The sequence below is a fragment of the Desmodus rotundus genome, chromosome 2 (genome assembly GCF_022682495.2).
Source record: "Desmodus rotundus isolate HL8 chromosome 2, HLdesRot8A.1, whole genome shotgun sequence".
In the NCBI taxonomy this organism is placed as follows: domain Eukaryota; kingdom Metazoa; phylum Chordata; class Mammalia; order Chiroptera; family Phyllostomidae; genus Desmodus; species Desmodus rotundus.
In genome coordinates this window covers 96,702,631-96,720,429 of record NC_071388.1, presented here as the reverse complement: position 1 = coordinate 96,720,429, position 17,799 = coordinate 96,702,631, and the positions used below count along the sequence as shown (strand labels likewise).

The following is a 17,799-nucleotide window of genomic DNA, read 5'->3' as shown; positions in this document are numbered from 1 at the left end:
AGATGCTGAGCTATAGGAACTTTCTTCAGGGCTACAAATGAAAACATAGTTCAAAAGAGAAATATTTGGACAGTAAACAAAAATCACCATAAATCACCTATCTAGTAGCTGGCTTGCCTCTATTTGAAAGGTGTTTCCATTTGAGACTGGTAAATATATATAAAAGGCCTCTACTTTGTCCCCCAAAGTCCAAAACTTTTGATTAATGGGAGGTTGAGGTAACGAAACACTTATCACTCTGCAATGTCCAAGAGGAAATTTTGGCCATCGTTAGCTGAAAATTGGGCACTGTCTTGGAGAGTAAAAGGATCCCGAAGTGGCATTAAAAGAATCACCTGAGTCTCCGTATATGGGAGCCACCGTAGAACAAAAGGCGAAAGATGCGTAGAAAAAAGGCACCTTTCCTCGGTTCTTTCACATGGACAATACGGAGATGAATGGAAGCCTTTGAAAGTGAGAAATACAGACAGTTGCTGTCCAAATAGACTTGGCTGGCTGTGATAACACAGGCTTCTGTGAATGTTACTATGCCCCCAAATTAAAAGTGAACAGGGGTGGGAGTAGTTATTACCTCCTCTCCAAAGTCTGCCACTCCTACAGTCAATAAAATATTGTAGAATTCTAGACCAGGGTGAAAACACAGCGCTCAGAATTTCAGGAGCCTGAAAGCCTGAAGGAACTCCATACCAACTGACGTGGCAACTTGAGTGAGGACACGTGCCCGGGCGCACACACGTGAAGTGTTGGGAGAGAGCGGTTCCAGCACCAGATCCAGAGTCACCGAGGGAAGGCGGGCCCATGGTGACACTCTTTTTAATATTCAATTCTGCTCCAGTAGAACATGGTACCCAGGAGAACCCAAAACTAGAATACAAAAAAAAAAAACAAACCCCAAATTAATAAGGAGTTGGTTTAGGAACATCTCATACTAAGGAGAAAAATGATGTTAGGCTCATTCAGACTTTGTGATACTGGATTTTTAAGGGTACTCTTGCCTAAAGAACATCAGTCATTTCTGTGTTAAACTAGCCCCCGTGGAAATTCTTCCTTCTTCCCATCAGGGCTTATTACCCTCTACTGTATTCCTACTTAGGTGTCATTTTAGAATATGAGTTTCTTGCTTCTAGTATGAACTTCTCTTCCCAGGGGACTCTCTCTTTTCCCAAAATTGCTTGTGATGCACAGCTGCCCTCCAGACACTCAAGATGTTTGCCTCAGGCTGGGGGTTAGAATATACGGGCTCTGTGGCAGATCTGCCAGTCACTCCCTGCATCTGTAAAGTGATATAACAACATCCTCACTGATCCCAGAGTTAAAAGATTGAATGAGATAATGAAGTAATAATAATAGTGTCTAATGTTTATCGATAACTTACTATATATCAGGCCCTGTTCTAATATCTACACATATAACTCAATTTCATGCTTCCAAAACCCTACAGGCAACTGAGGCCCAGAGAAGATAAGTAACTTACACAAGGTCATAGAACTAGTAGGTGGTGAAGCTGGGGGTCAAGCCCAGGCGGTTAGCTTCAGAGTTTATCTGTTTAACCATTATGAGAAAGTCCTCTGTAAGCAGCAGTGAACTGGACGTGCCCAAGATCTCTGATTCAGCACAATTCTTAGGAACCCTGTTGAATTTCTCTATTCCTTGTAAGAAAGGAGTCTGGCCACCTACCTAGCTACTGTTGTGGGATTTAATGTTAAGAGTATTTGACGTGGTGCCTTCTCTGTAGCAGGTCTTCAGTAGATCTAGTTCCCTTTCCCATTTTGAACTTCAAGGGGACTTATAAGATCCAGAGTCCAGACCATTTGATGCTTATAGAAATATCAGAGATTTCAGCTGGTCTGGAGTTCTAAGATTCTCAAAGCCTTTAAACATTAGCCCATATAGTTTCTGCCAGCATGACACAAAACAGACTTCGCTGTTAACACTTTTCATTCACTCAGCAGGGCTTAACCACTTGCTGCGCACTCTGCCGGGCACTGGTCGCCAGGCTTCGGGAAGAGACAAGCCCTCACATAGCAGTGCTTCCCCGCGGGCGGAGCATGCAGCATGTCACAGGGGCTGCTAGCCGCGTGGATTGAGAGCTCATAGAAGCCTCATAAAGGAGTGGATTTCCCCTTCTTTCCCACCTCACTCAGTTTCTTACCCCAAACCCAACATTTTATTTATTGATTTATTTATTTGTGAATTTATTGAGGTGACATTGGTTAACAAAATTATGTAGGTTGCAGGTGCACAAATCCCATCATTTCTTCCAGTGCGGTACACAAACAACTGGTGGCCCTTTTAGCGGTCTACAATGAAAGGATATTTACATAACAATATTAAGACTTTATTTGCCCTTTTTGCTATGTTCACGTTTGCACAGATGGTGCAAAGGCAGTGGAAGGCAAAACTGCTGGCATCTTAGCAAGATTCAAGGCAGAGGCAGGAATCCTTCACTGCTGTGCTCTTGCAGGAGAACAAAAAGCCAGTTTTACTTGAAATTGACCTTGATGAAGCAGTAAGAATCACTGATTGTATTAAATGTTGACCTTTGAGGACACATCTTTTTAATATTCCATCTGACGGAGAGGAAGTATGCTGAAAGCAGTTTCGTTGCAAATGGATATAGGATGGTTGTCTTGAGGAAAAGCACTTGGGTGATTGAGTTGTGCACCGAACTGGTTATTTTTTCATGGAACACCATTTTTACTTGAAAAAAAATGACTAACAGATGAGCTATGGTTATTTAGAGTTGGATGTTTGGCAGACATATTCTCGAAAAGTTGTAAAGTGAGTCTGTCACTTTGAGGAAAACAGCTGACAATATTTGTTGCTGGTGATAAATCTGGGCTTTCAAACCAAAATCATAAAACTTGTGTTCGTTACCATGGACTTGCTAGCATCCCAATACTTAAATTCTCTTCCAACGTGACAATATCAGTGAATGCAATTTCCCGGTATTGCATGAAGAAATCGACCAACATTTGGAAGATTACATGACACAATGAACCAATATTTTTCCAAATAACCAATGCATGATGTTATAGAATTGTGCGTGGGTAAAAGATTTATGCCAAGTGCAAGGCAAACCAATGTAATGTATTCTTTTTTTTTCTCTTGTCACCCTAGCAGGACACACAACCAATGTGCTCATTACCCTCATTGACTCCTGCCTCCAGACCCCCATGTGTTTCTTTCTTCACAGTCTGTCCACCATTGGAATTTGCTGTACATCCGTCATTGTCCCCAACACACTGGCCAATTTTCTCTCCAGCAGATGCCCATTTGGGGGTGCGCCTTGCTAATGGACCTTTTCATTGCTCTGGGAAGAGCAGTGTGTCTCCCCCTAGCTGTGATGGCCTATGACCACTCTGTAGCCCTCTGTAGCCCGCTGCGCTATACACTTATCATCACCCCATTATCCTGAGAGTTCTTTTTTTAAATATATTTTATTGATTATGCTATTAAAGTTGTCCCATTTTCCCACCTTTATTCCCCTCTGCCCTGTACACCCTCTCCCACCTGCATTCCCCCCTTTTAGTTCATGCCCATGGGTCATACGTATAAGTTCTTTGGCTTCTACATTTCCTGTACTATACTTAACCTCCCCCTATTTTCTACCTATCATTTATGCTACTTATTCTCTGTACCTTTTCCCCCCCTCCCCCTCCCACTTCCCCACTGATAACCCTCCACATGATATCCCTTTCCATGATTCTGTTCCTGTTCTAGTTGTTTGCTTAGTTTGCTTGTGTTTTTGTTTTAGGTTCAGTTGTTAATTGTGAGTTTGTTGTCATTTTACTGTTCATATTTTTTGATCTTCTTTTTCTTAGATAAGTCCCTTTAACATTTCATGTAATAAGGGCTTGGTGATGATGAACCCCTTTAACTTGACCTTATCTGGGAAGCACTTTATCTGCCCTTCCATTCTAAATGATAGCTTTGCTGGATACAGTAATCTTGGATGTAGGTCCTTGTCTTTCATGACTTTGAATACTTCTTTCCAGCCCCCTCTTGCCTGTAAGGTTTCTTTTGAGAAATCAGCTGACAGTCTTATGGGCACTCCTTTGTAGGTGACTGTGTCCTTTTCTCTTGCTGCTTCTAAGATTCTCTCCTTCTGTTTCATCTTGGGTAATGTAATTATGATGTGCCTTGGTATGTGCTTCCTTGGGTCCAACTTCTTTGGGACTCCCTGAGCTTCCTGGACTTCATGGAATTCTATTTCCTTTGCCAGATTGGGGAAGTTCTCCTTCATTATTTGTTCAAATAAGTTTTCAATTTCTTACTCTTGCTCTTCTCTTTCTGGCATCCCTATGATTCAGATATTGGAATGTTTAAAGATGTCCTAGAGGTTCCTAAGCCTCTCCTCATTTTTTTGAATTCTTGGTTCTTCATTCTGTTCTGGTTGAATGTTTGTTTCTTCCTTCTGCTCCACACTGTTGATTTGAGTCCTGGTTTCCTTCCTTTCACCATTGGTTCCCTGTAAATTTTTTTCACTTAGAATAGCCCTCATTTTTTCCTCTAACTTGCAACCATATTCAACCAATTCTGTGAGCATCCTGATTACCTAATTAGTGTTTTGAACTGTGTATCTGATAGGTTGGCTATCTCGTCATCGCTTATTTATATTTTTTCTGGAGCTTTGATCTGTTCTTTCATTTGGGCCTTTTTTTTTTTTTTGTCTCTGCACTCCTGTTACATAGTAAGGGGTAAAGTTTTAGGTGTTCACCAGGGCAAGGCAACCCATATCACTGCGATGTGACTCTGTATGTAGGGGAGGGGTCCGAGAGGGAACAGTATGGCTTGCTCCACTCTCTGCCAGTTTTCAGTCACTTCCCCCACTACCCACAATCAAATTGGGCCCTTCTGGTGCTGATTCCTGGGTGGGTGGGTTTGTGTACATTCTAGGACCCTGTGGGTCTGTCCAATGAACTCTCCTGTGAGGTTTGGAGTTTCTCCTGCTGTCACCTCAACCCCCACAGGTGTTTTCAGTCAGAGGTTTGAGGCTTTATTTCCCTATGCTGGAACCCTGGGTTGCAGGGTCTATCTTGCTCCCCAGTTGTTCTCCCAGTTTACCTGTGCGCGAATGTGAGACCACCCTGTCTGCCAGCCTCTTCCTTGCTGGGTCCACTAGCCACCACCTTGCTTACCCAGGTCCTTTGGCTGCTGCCGAAGACATAGTTTTAGATTCCATATTGCAACTAACCCTTAAGAATGCTACTTCTCAAGGTTTGTCTAATGCCAAAGAAGAATATTCACACTTACCTTTAGGTAAGGCTATTGAAACATTCCTGTTGTTTTTTCAACTACTTATCTGTGCGAGGATGGATTTTCTTCAACCTAAGCAACATATTATAACAGATTGACTGAAAAACTGAATATGAGAATCCAGCTGTCTGCTCTTACGCCACACATTGAAGAGGCTTTCAAAAATGTGAAACAGTGCCCCTGTTCTCATTACCTATTTGTGTTGGAAAACAGTCACTTTTTCCACAAAAATATGTTGTTAATGCTAACAAGTAATTGATTTATTAGTACGTATATTGAAATTTCTGTGTTACTTTTCAATAGTGTAAACATCAATAAAGATAGCCTCTGTAGACAAAAGCTCTTTGAAGACCTTGACAATTTGAGAGAATAAACAGGTTCTCAAATTACAAGTTTAGAACTGCTTCCCTAATGCAATAACTCTTAACCCTGACAGGAAATTAGAATTATCTGGAAAAATTTAAAAAATGTCCGAGCTCTGCCTCTAGATCTGAGGATGGGGTGCAGGCATGCTTTGTTTTGTTCAAGCCCCACCCCCAGGAGACTGACACAGAGCCAGGGCCGAGAACCGCCGCTGCACCCTCTTGCTGCATGTGCATCTAGTAACGTGGGCAGTAGGACGGGTGAGACTGGCTGAGGCAGCTCTTTGGAAGGAGATGGGCAAATTAGTGTCTGGCCGGAGCCATCTAAATAGATGGCAGTCTTTGATAGCTCACTATAATGAACTAGTGAAATTTGGAGACTCGGAGGAGCAGGCAGGTGCATCCCAACCACCCAGAAGAAGGATCTGGTTAACGGGGTGCATCCTTTCCCTGGCAGGGAACCTCCCACGGGAATCTGCTGGCCTCGCTTGGGTGCCAGCAGCTTCCTGAAGTTTTGTTTCCAGACAGTGTAGTGTGGTTGGGCTAAGCAGGAGCAACCTCATGTTCTCTCCTTATTATCATCTGCTCAGAAATAAATCACATGCCAGGTAATACTCACAGTCCAGCAGAGAATGGCAAATCCAAACCAGGCAACCCCCCAGGCGTGCCGGTTCATTGGTCCAGAGATCAGTTCATAGCAGCCCTGGAGGAGTGGGCGATTCCACATCAGTGTGAGAGGACCCAGAAAGCGAGATGTAAGAGATGGGGTGGGGGTGGAGGAAGCAGACTGTTAAGTGAATCCAAGTCCAGGCTATTTCCACATCCCCATGACAGTTATTCACAGTCATTGACAGGGCTTTGCCCAGGGAATAGGAATGATTCTGTCAACAACTTTTCTATAACACCTTTGTTTTTGTCTTTATCATTCAATCTAACTAACAAAGGTCTTGCTATCTTTTTGTAATCACCTCTGATTAAAGCTTTTTTAAAAAAGGTGCTGCTATTTTAGCCTAACACTTTTTCATATTGAACATGTGAGTAATGTAAAGTATTCTTAATAAAATTTGCATTTTTTCTTTTCCAAAATATGTTATCACTGATTTGTTTGAGGGCAGAGTTACTTTTGTTTGTTTTTGAATAAAATTGCTTGTGGTCTATAAAAACCAGAGGGATTTTTTTTTTAATCATTAAAGGGAACCCTATACCATGCTTTCTAAATTTTCATTTGACATCCTATTTCAACATATCTCTTTATTGGTTCTAGTGAGACTTGGAAGAGTCTTGGTGTGTGTGCAAAAGCATGATTCACTTTTATCCATCATATTATTCGTTCATGCATGCCACAGTCCAGTATGTCTTTATATGGCACACTCTGTTCTAGTCACTATGCAAAGCGCTGGTGTGATACACACGTGTAGGGATAGACCTGCTCTCTGAGTGACCTCCTCCAAAGCTCCGGGAATCACAGGGAATGCTTAGGGAATGCAAAACACAGGCTGGTTCCCTGAACCACAGAGGTTCACAGGAAAATGTCCTCGAAAGGCTGACCTTGAAGTTTAGGCCCTGCCCAGTGGCTGCAGGTGGCTACTTGAGGTTCTGTCTGTTCTGCCCCAGTCAGTCCCTTGTTAATCCACTGGCATGTCCTGCCTTTGCAATGCCTTGATTTCTCCCCAATTCATTCTTCTCCATCTACTTTACAGCATCTCCACTCACCCAGATGCTCAAATGAACAATCTTGGAATTACCTTAACCTGTTTTTCTTTTATTTGATGTCATATATAATTCTTTTGGACCTACTTTTACAACATATCTCAAATCCGAACATGTATTACTTCCTGCGACCACGTTGGTCTACCATGTCGTCCTCACTCCGGGATTACTACAGGAGCCGTCTAACTCGTCTCCTGTGGGCCCGAGTCCACTCCTGGCACCCTACTAGTCTTCATACGATGCCAGAGGGATCCTTGTAAAACAGAAGTCAGATCACTTCACATCCCTGCTCAAAACCCTCCAGTCGCTTCCCATCATCCTTAAAATGGCATCCTAAGCCCTTGTAATGGCCTGCAGACCCTGTGTGATATGGACCTGCCTCTCTCTATGACCCCAGCTTCACTGCCAGAAGCTATTTCACTGTAAAGCAAATGAGCTTGAGCTTCAGGGCTGCTATTTGCAAGACCATTTCAAAGCCCTGTACCTAATTTTTTATATTTTAATTTTTAAAAATGTCTTTACTTATTTATTTTTAGAGAGAGGGGAAGGGAGGGAGAAAGAGAGGAAGAGAAACATTGACAGGTTGCCTCTCACACCCCGCAACCTAAAACCCAGGCATGTGCCCTGACCAGGAATCAAACCAGAGACCTTTCACTTTTCAGGATGACACCCAACCCACTGAGCTACACTGGTCAGGGAAGTCCTGTACCTAACTTTGTGTGTGTATTTTTAATTGTTTTTCCAATGGAGGACTGCTCTCTACAAATTTCATAAGCTTCAGTCCTTACCATATCTAGACCCATCCTAGCCTTCACTCTCCCTTCACTCATTCTGGCCTTGTCATGTGGCTTTGCCACATTGATGTCTTCGATGTTCCTCCAAAAAGCTAAGAATGCTCTTCCTTGAGGGCCTTTGCACTTGCTGCCTCCTTCATGTAGAACCCTCTTCCCCAGTCTTCTTTAAGTGAGGTGCTCATTTCCTCACCTGATTCAGAACTCTGTGCAAATATCATTTTAATGGTGCCTTTCCTGACCATGATAGAGACAAATACCCTTTCTCCCATGATTCTCTATGAACATATCCTGCTTTATTTGTCATGGCATTGATCACTACATGCAATTTATCATGTATTTGCTGATTTCCTTATCGTCTGTCTCTTCAGGGCTTTTCGGGACTATATTCATGTTCTTTCTTGACTTTGAGTCTGGGCTCTGGAGCCAGACTGCTAAGAGGACAGGGGTTCTCCCCTGTTTGCTTTTTGAAGATCTAGAATCTCTAGAACAAGTGCCTAGCACAAAGCAGCCACCTATAAACATTGATAGAATGAATGAAACATGATGTGAAGTAATGACACAACAGTACTGTATATGACACAATTGATCATTCACAAACACTCCTATATCCATTATTCACTTGATCCTCCCAACCATCCTGGGAGGTGATCATTTGTCCAGTAATATGTGTGAGTCGACTTATGTCAGGTGCCAGGCCCTGGGCTGGGCACTCAACTGTGACAAGACAGAAATGGGTCTTGCCCTCATGGAGCTCACAAACAAAAACCCAGTTTTTTTCCCACTTCTTCTTACTTAGTGCCTTCTCATTATTATAGTGGAGCTTGACTGGATCTTCCTTAGCTCCATCCATCATGACATTCTGAAGGTAGTGATCAAAACTTGCACATTGAATTTCTAGGGCAGATGGACCATGATGTATGAGGTCTGTCCAGAAGGTATCCAGTCATGTGGTATGAAATATAGGGACATTTTTTTGAGGAAGATACAAGATACAAGAAACATTGTACATGAGACAATGATGCCTCAGTCCCCTTCAAAGTAGGCACCTTGGGACCTCACACAGTTCTCCCAATTGCTATCAGCTGCCCTGTCGTATTTTCCTGAATCTCATCAATGGTCTGAAATCTCTCTCCTTTCAAAGGTGATTTTAGTTTTGGGAAAAGCCAGAAGTCACAGGGTGCCAAATCTGGGCTGTAGGGGGGCTGAGTCACCTGGGTGATCTGATGTTTTGTCAAAAAAACTGCACAAGATGTGATGCATGAGTGGGTGCATTGTCATGATGAATCACCAGTTGCCCTTAGCTGTGGCCTTAAGGATCAATTGAATAGTTTCTACAGAGGAATGTTCAAACTTGACACAAAATTTGATGCAGATTTGCTGCTCTGCTTGCTCAGTCATTGTGAATGTGACAGCCACACAGTACATATGCTCACCCAACAGCATCTACCGCCCCCACTGACTAGTACAGTGAAGTTGTCATTGTTCATACACGTGCATTCCAGTCCACTCTCTTTGGCTGCCAGGTTACATCAATGTTGTGCAGTCTGTTCTTTGATATTAACAAATGGATGGACATTTTCCCAGGCAGACCTCATAAGAATATGCACATCTGCCTCTGAAATGCTATGTATAACTGTGGTTGATTTCTATTATTACCACGCTTATGATGACTTCCCTAATTTTGTTAGCATTCATTTGTACAATGTAGACCTTGAAAAGCTACAATATGAACATGAAAAAGAGAGCCATTCATCTTTTAATTTGCCCACCCACCAAACATTTATCAATGCCTGCTTTGTGCCAGGCATTACGCTAAATGTTGAAAATACAGAACTAAATAATGCATGAGCCTCAAGAAGACTAATAGAAAAAACAGACTTACAAACAAGTAATTACAATTTAGTTCAAGGTGGCAATGGCAATAATACAAGTGAAGCATATGAGGTAGTTGGGTGGCTTGTTTTGCTTTGGGGAGCAGGATTACTATAGGAAAAGTAGCAGGCCCTCTAACTCAGAAGGATGGTGATGTGTAAGAATTTGGGGAACAGAGATGGGGAGAATTGGAAAGGATTAATAGATAAGAGATTATGTTGAGGGTGAAGAATGAGTAAAATTGAGAAATTAGGAACACAGGGAATCAGGAACAGAAGGAAGAATTTCAGAATTCAGGAATTTGGCTGTGGAGTGGGGTTGAGTGATAACAAGTTTGTAGTTGTGGTGCAGCTCGTGGGGAGTGGAGGTGGAAATGTTAAGGACAAGGTGAGGCCAAGGAAGTGTAAGGGCTGGTTCCGGAAGGATTGTAAAAACAGGTAGAGAGGTCCCTCATTACTAAATGTAATGGTATTGCTATGAGATAAAGTGATTATCTGAAAGCAAACATTCTTTTTGTCCCTTTCAAAGAGATCATACAGTGTGTTTGCAATTACAGTCCAATCAAGATATGTCTTCCTGGGCCAGTTCCAGGGTTGAAATATTGAAAGCATTTTATGACTCCTGAGAATGATAATTACATTGTGCATTATAATTATAGGCAATACATTTAATTTTTTATAGCAGTCTAAATATGACTGATTAAAACAATTCTAAAACAATGTCGCTGAAAAGCTAAATGTGGGTTCATTTGAACAACTCTGCAAAATAATCTGTGTTTTCCTTTTTTGGATGATTGCAACCAATCCTAGCCCAGGCCCCTGTCCAGGTGTGGCCAGATGGTCAGCGGTGCTGTGCCCTTCCTTCCGGAAGTACTTTGTATTATTTCCTCCAAAACTAAAAAGGCTGATGTTTCTCAATTATTTAATGAGCTGGCACTAAACCAGCTTTCCTCAAAGTGGTTACTTGCAAAGCAGGGCTCAGCATTTTAGAGGTTGACCGTTCATGGGTGAGGATTCTCTTCAGGACTTTGGGAGTATTTCCAAGTTCTTTTTGGCTTTGAGTCCAGGCTCTGGAGCCACACTGCTAGCGTTGGAGGCCTCACCCTACCCTTTACTAGCTGCAAGACCTTGGGCAAGTTATTTATTGGAATCTCTGTATTTCAGTTCCTCATTCATAAAATAGGGATTGTACTGGCACCCACTTTTGAGCATTAAATGAGTTAATACATGTATGGCACTCGGAATAGTTTCTGGCATTTAAGTACTCAATAATTGTTAGTTTCCATAATCATTATATTATCCTCATTAGGCTGGAGACACTTAAAAAACCATCTGTATGTACAGTACCTTCTACCCAAATCATTATTCTAATATTTTATTAAGACTATCCTACAATATTACTGCATAAGGAATGTGGATATATAATTACTGCATTTACCCTTAGCAATTACCATTGCTTTGGAACTGGCAAAACATTCTTTTTTCATATCATTCCTTCTAATTCACATTTTACAAAAATAGATTTTTTTTGAGATACCAATTCTATACATTGTACAGATAATTTTCATTTAAATAAAGTTGGAATTTGCTATTGCTATTCTCATGTTCTGTTAATTTTATTAAAATTTCTCAGATCGGCCCTAGGTTAGCATTCACATTTTACTAACAGAGAAGAAAACAATTAATATAAGCGATAGGAAAAAGGATGCAGAGTTCCTTATTGAGGCACCATTACCTGTCGCTAACCAGTATGTTTTTCATGAAGAACCGAAGGAACTTCTGGCAGGCCTTGGGGGAAAGGACTCACCTGACTGTGATAGTAACCAGGCACTCCTAGTTTGCAGGCCTCCAGGTTGAGAGGTTCTTTCAGCTTGTTCATAACACAGCACTGACGAGGCCAGGGGTAGTCGGCATCATTATTCTCAGTCCGGAAGGCAGACGTGTATTTCTGCCAGTCTGATGGGCCGTTCACACCGCAGCATCTGTCCTGTCAGCAGGTGAGAAATACAAAATTCTCTCTGCTGGCTCTCGTTACACCCACCGATGTAGCCACTGAGATTTTATGCAGAGTGGAAATATGAAAAATGTACCACAGTATACACTCACTAAAAGTACCCCAATGAGAGCTGAAAGTATTGATAACTAACATTTTAGAGTTTGTAATTCATTACTTTACAAGCCAGTAATGAACTCTGTAGCCTTTGACAAGTTATTTAAACTCTCTGAATTTCAATTTCCTTAATTGCTTTTTGTCTAAAAAAATTTATTGGGATAAATAAAGTACCTACCCCAAAGAGTTGTTGTGAGGATTAAACTGGTTATTAATACACTTAACAAGTGCAGCATGCTGCCAAGGTCATAGGAAACACTCAGTAAATACTAATACTTAAGAAATACTAATATCTTGATACAACAATGTGAGAGAGGCATAATTAGTCTCATACACATATGAGCAAATTGAGAATTAGAAAATTAAAATTTCTAGTGATTATGAATAATCCTTTTTGTTTTACTTTTTTATATTTTTAACATTTTCTATAGTAACTACGCATTACTTTTATAATGGAAGAAAATAAACTGGAAAAATAATCAAAATCTTGTGACATACAACTATGCCTCTGCATAGAAGGATCAATTAACACATAGCAAATATCCTTATGTTCTGGATAGGATTGAGGATAGAAGATAAAACACAATTCATATTGCTTCCCTTCCTTTTTATAAATTCTGCTAGAATATTTCAAGGAAAGAAATTGAAACTATGGGCATCTCTCAACTTTTAGAATAAATATATTCAAGCAAACTTTATGATAAATCAACTATCTTAAAAGCATGCCCTTTTATGCTACTGGATTATGGAAAATATCTTAGCAAAGAAAATAATCATCCTGAATTTGGACCTGAGCATTTTGGGAAAAAATGGTTAAGTCTGAGTCAAGCTTATTTCAGACTGAGCTTTAAAAGGTTGGTAAGTGGACTCTGAAATGTGTGAGCATTCACATTCTCATTTGAGGAGCTTAATTCTTGCTAACAAGAGAATGATACAAAGTAAAAAAAAGTGGCTGATGAATTGATGGTCTAAAAGGGTAAAAAAAGTTATCGAAATGGGAATATTCAAGTAAATTACAGAAATTATAGAAGACAGAGGGTAAAGAGAGAGTTCAAAGAAGGTGCAGAGGCCACAAGGGCATTTGCAGATGACAGACTGTGAGATGTGGGGGGAGGGATGGGGATGGGGTTTGAGGGCAGTGGGAGAGTTAGGTTATGCTGGGGATAAGAATTTATGTACGTATTTTTCAGACTATAAGACGCACCTAGGTTTTAGAGGAGGAAAATGGGGAAAAAAAAAACCCCACTCCACTGCTGCCACTGAGCACCCCCCACCCCGCCCCGCAAGCCAGGTACACTACATCTAGACTATAAGACGCACCCCCATTTTCCTCCCAAATTTGGGGGGGAGTGTGTCTTAGCGTCTTATAGTCTGAAAATATGGTACATACAGCAATAGAGGGGAGATGATGGGTATTCTAAAAGATTTGGACTTTTGATGGTATTTGAGGTAAACTTGGATAGGAGGGGCGATTGCCAAGTAGAGAAAACTGGGGGATTAAGTCAAGCCATAGTCCTTGGTCCTTCGCAGGACCGTCCATAGGAAGTGTGAAAGGTACTAAATAAGCAACAGGGATGGTAGTTGCCATTTGAATTCACTGTGAAACGTAGGAGGTGGCATTTTCTTTTAATGTAAGTGATGCCTGAGTTCTAAGAGGCAGAGTGTGTGATTAATCTAAATTTCTTGAAAATGTCATTATCCCTGCAATGTCATTAGCTTATACATGCAAGCTAATCAACATCATGGCCTGAAACAAAATATAGATCTAGGAGTCTCACAAACCATGTATATGACTCCTGTCCCCTGCTGGTAAGTAGCTTAGTCGAGTCCCTTTTTGCAGGAAATCCTCTTAGAGGCTGTGGTCCTCCACCCTTTGACTTCACTCCCACACATACAGCCCTGGAGACTGGTCTACATACAGAATGGCATCTTCCCTTGATCCCAGGCCTTACCTGGAGCATAAGCCTGTCCCAGGTTTTGGTGACTCCATTGTTTTTCCACTGGTCGTCATTGTTTGGGGGGCTGTTGTTTTGGTACCTCTCTAGCATCTGCTTCAGGAAGAGGTTGGGTGTGAACTAAGGAGGGAGGAGGGGACACAAGAGGGAGAGTTAGCCCACTAAGCCACAAGGAGGCAAAGTAATTTGCTTGGTCCATTGCTGGGGGCACTGAACACTGTCTCCTGGGGTCAAACTCTGCTTAGAGGCATGGACTAGAGGTTGGGGAAGGTATGAGGCTGCTCTGGGTGGCTGACATCCCCATGTAAGGAGAAATCCCAGTCTTCAAAGAAATCTCCGTGAGAACAGGGTGGGTAGGCATTGATTGCCCAGTGACTCAGGCTAGAGATTGGAGAGAAGAAGAGAAAGCAAGAGGCTGAATTGAGAAGAAGTCTTAGATGTGGTAGACTGTTGATTATCCTTTTGGGGAACCAGTGGCCATGGCAAAGTGGTGAAGAGCACGGGGGTTAGAAGCTGGAGCCCTGGGCATCACACTACCTGGACTCAGGAATCTCCCCTTCCATCCACTTACCAGCTGTGTAGCCTTGGACAAGTCACTTTACGTTTTTAGGTCTCATTTTTATCATCCATAAAATGACAATAGTCATAGTAGCCATTTCATAGGGTTATTATTAGGATTGAGTAAAATTATATATTTATTATTAGTGTGCATATTAGGGTGCCGGGCATGGAGTAAGAGCTTAATACATGTTAGCTATTATCTTATTATAATGATAATGATGGCTCATATGATTGTTTTGCTCTGTGCTTTTGGGATGGTACTCACAAAGTCTCGCTGTGTTGCTGCTGTGATACAAGATGCCACTTCAAAGCCATAGGCAATAAACATCAGGATGAAATACTGGAAGGGAAACAAAATTTTTTAAAACAGGAATTACATTTATCTCCAAGGGAAGATTTTTTTAAAACAAATAATTGTTATGTTTTCTCAGTACATGGGTGGGCAAAAGTAGGTTAATAATAATGAATAATAAAATAGTTAATAAATAATACAAGAATAAACTATGCTTTGGGTACTCACAACTATAAACTTACCTTTGCCCACCCCTATATATTCACATAAATATAATCATCCAATAATTCCCATAGTTATTCAACAAACCCCCACTGATCAGCTGCTTGGAGCAAGACTTGGTGTTAATCACCTCAATGCTCTCCTTTTCTTCTGAGAACAGACACCCAATGAATACAGAGCTTTCTCAGTAGAGTGTCCTACATTTCTACTTTAACTGAAAAAAAGAGAATGAACTGGTGGGGGTGGGGTCAGCGTGCCCATGTACACACACTTGTGATGTGCTCGCGCCATACTGCCCCTATTTATGTCTGGAAAACTTCTGAACAACCAATGACCTCTGAATCTGCTTTGATGACTATTTGCAAGAATTCTGACTTTGCTTTCCTCAGCTTTGCACATACACTTTTGGTCCTGTGTTCTTCTGGGGAAGTGGTACTTAGGTCAGTGTTGGTGGGGGCATGAAGGTTATGCTACCCACCCCCCCACTCCCGTCAGCAGGACCCTCTGCTGCCCTCACCACTAGGCCCAGAGCAAAGCTTCGGCTAGAAGGTGAACAGCAGAAGCACCTTCAGAGGTCTCATAATATTTTTCTCCATCTATGAGCTGCTGTCTTGCTCTTTGTCAAGAGCTTGGTTGGCTCCTATTAAAGAAGCTCAGAAACCCCTTAGAGACACTTTGGAAAGGAGGCCCAGGGTACAGAGGTTTTCTCTGTCAGCCGCTTGTCAGGCATCCTGCTCTTTCTCTTCAGGGGTGTGGTGAAGAATGTTCTCTTCCAGCTCAGTTCCCCTGGCTGAGTCAGGCACACATAACTGGCCCATAGTGAGCCTGAGATGCAGCTGAAGCATGTCTCTAGGGACATCTGTCCTTCCCCTACCTTTGCCTGCATTCCTTTCTCCACCCTCAAAAAGTGGGTGCCTTTGCTCTGGAACTAACTCACACTAAGGAACCAGAGAATGTAAATGGTCTGCATTCCCTGGGTGCCAGGACAATGTCAGAACACAGGGAACGTGAACCAACAAGTGCCTTCAGTTGCTGGACTGGTTTCATAAAGGTGGAACTCAGGTCCGACAGCATTGGGGTAGGAATGGGGGTGGGACCCCATCAGTGTGAGCAACTACTGTCTTGAGCCTGGGGGTAGAGAGTAGGGGTCTAGATCCAACCCCCAGGTTTCTTAGCCCTGCTGAGTTTTGCAAAATATCTCAAATTTACTTCCTCTGCAAAGGCAGGGCATGTCTTGGTGTCTACGGTTTAGGGCCAAAGCCTCCCTGTGAGTACACAGAGTTAGGGTGTCCACAGGCAGGTGGGAGCTGATACTGCCCTCTACAACCTGAGCATCAGGCTCCTCCAGGATCCCTGAAAGTAATTAGCTGTACCAGTTGGGTGCCTGCAGACACCAGTCGGAGAAGCAAAGATCTGGAAAACACTCAACAGGGGTCTCCCCTTTGGGTTCCCTACACTGGAATTTTCTGCACTTTCAATAGCAGAAGGCATCCTTGGCCCCACTTGGACAAGCTTTACTGTAGGGGGAGTCTTCCCCTCCTCCCATCCCATGTGGCACCCTCTACCCCACCGAAGGCCCAAGCACTGTGCTCAGGGAAGAAGAAACAATCCATCAACATTGGTCCAGGAGACAACTGTAGAGAGTTTTGAGGTCTTACTGCCAGAAGGAGTTTCCTGCTGGACTTCATGATGCCTACGATGCCTAGAACAGACAGGCAGAAGAGACAGATGCCGACAAACATGCCGATCCAGGCTGCCCCGTAGATGTCATCATTGTTGGTGGCTTCAAGCAGTGGGTAGAGGCTATGCTGGTCCGATACAAAGAAGATGCACTCTGCAGTCAGGGCAATGCCGCACATCTGGGGGCAGAGGGGCTTCTGTCAGGCTGGTGGGAGAGCAGCGTTGGGAAGGGATGGAGCAGTGGGGGTTGGAGGGTAAGGGAGACTAACTGTTCCCTACATAGGCTTTAGCAAGTGACTCAAATTCCTCATTGCCAGGAACTCAAATGACTCCTTTAGTCCTACTAATTGATTGTATGCCTCTCCACAGTTTGCTGTCTGTCTCATTGCTATTTGGAAAAGGACCCAATTTCAGACCATTATAAAGTTCTGGAGGCATGAATCACTCAAACAGCATCTTTCTTGTATGATGATAATCTCCCACATCCAGTCCCTATCATCCAAATTCTCAGATTGTACTATTCAAACTGGTCCTGGTTGTATTTATCAGTGCCAGAGAACCACTGAGTATTAGAGCTGGAAAGAATCCTGGTGGGATCTTTTCCACCCCCTGTGTTTAATGGGTGAGTGGTCTTGGCCCTGAAAGACTTGTCCAGAGTTACATGGAGTCAGAAGTAGGGCTGGGCCAAGGGTCAGCGATCCTGACTCCTAAGTCTCCCCCCACAACGGGCCCCACAGCTTGGCCTCTGAGCTACTCTCACATCCTGGAATGGCCTCTGTGTGATGAGAACCAAAAGATGCAAACATCTGCCCCCAACAACCTCGAAAGCAGAGTCCCATGAAATCAAATGAAGGTGAAATAGGAAGGAAACACCAGAGCCCGTGTGTGGTGGGAGTGTTGGGGTACTGACCATGACTGACATGACTCCTTTCAGATTCTGTACTGTAAACTCAGAAAGGAAATATCTATCTTTTCAACCTGTT

General features: G+C 42.6%; 1 protein-coding gene across 1 annotated transcript in view; it reads right to left on the bottom strand.

The window, feature by feature from the left end:
- Window positions 1-495: 495 nt before the first annotated feature.
- UPK1B (uroplakin 1B) overlaps window positions 496-17,799 on the bottom strand; it is a 31,026-nt gene continuing 13,722 nt past the window's right edge. Inside the window, exons 3-8 of the mRNA XM_024578203.4 lie at window positions 16,795-16,995; window positions 14,888-14,962; window positions 14,059-14,181; window positions 11,804-11,983; window positions 6,241-6,324; window positions 496-864 (exon numbers count right to left, since the gene is read on the bottom strand). Of these exons, the coding sequence (XP_024433971.2) occupies window positions 814-864; window positions 6,241-6,324; window positions 11,804-11,983; window positions 14,059-14,181; window positions 14,888-14,962; window positions 16,795-16,995 (714 nt within the window). The 3' untranslated portion in view covers window positions 496-813. The remainder of the gene's footprint in view (window positions 865-6,240; window positions 6,325-11,803; window positions 11,984-14,058; window positions 14,182-14,887; window positions 14,963-16,794; window positions 16,996-17,799) is intronic.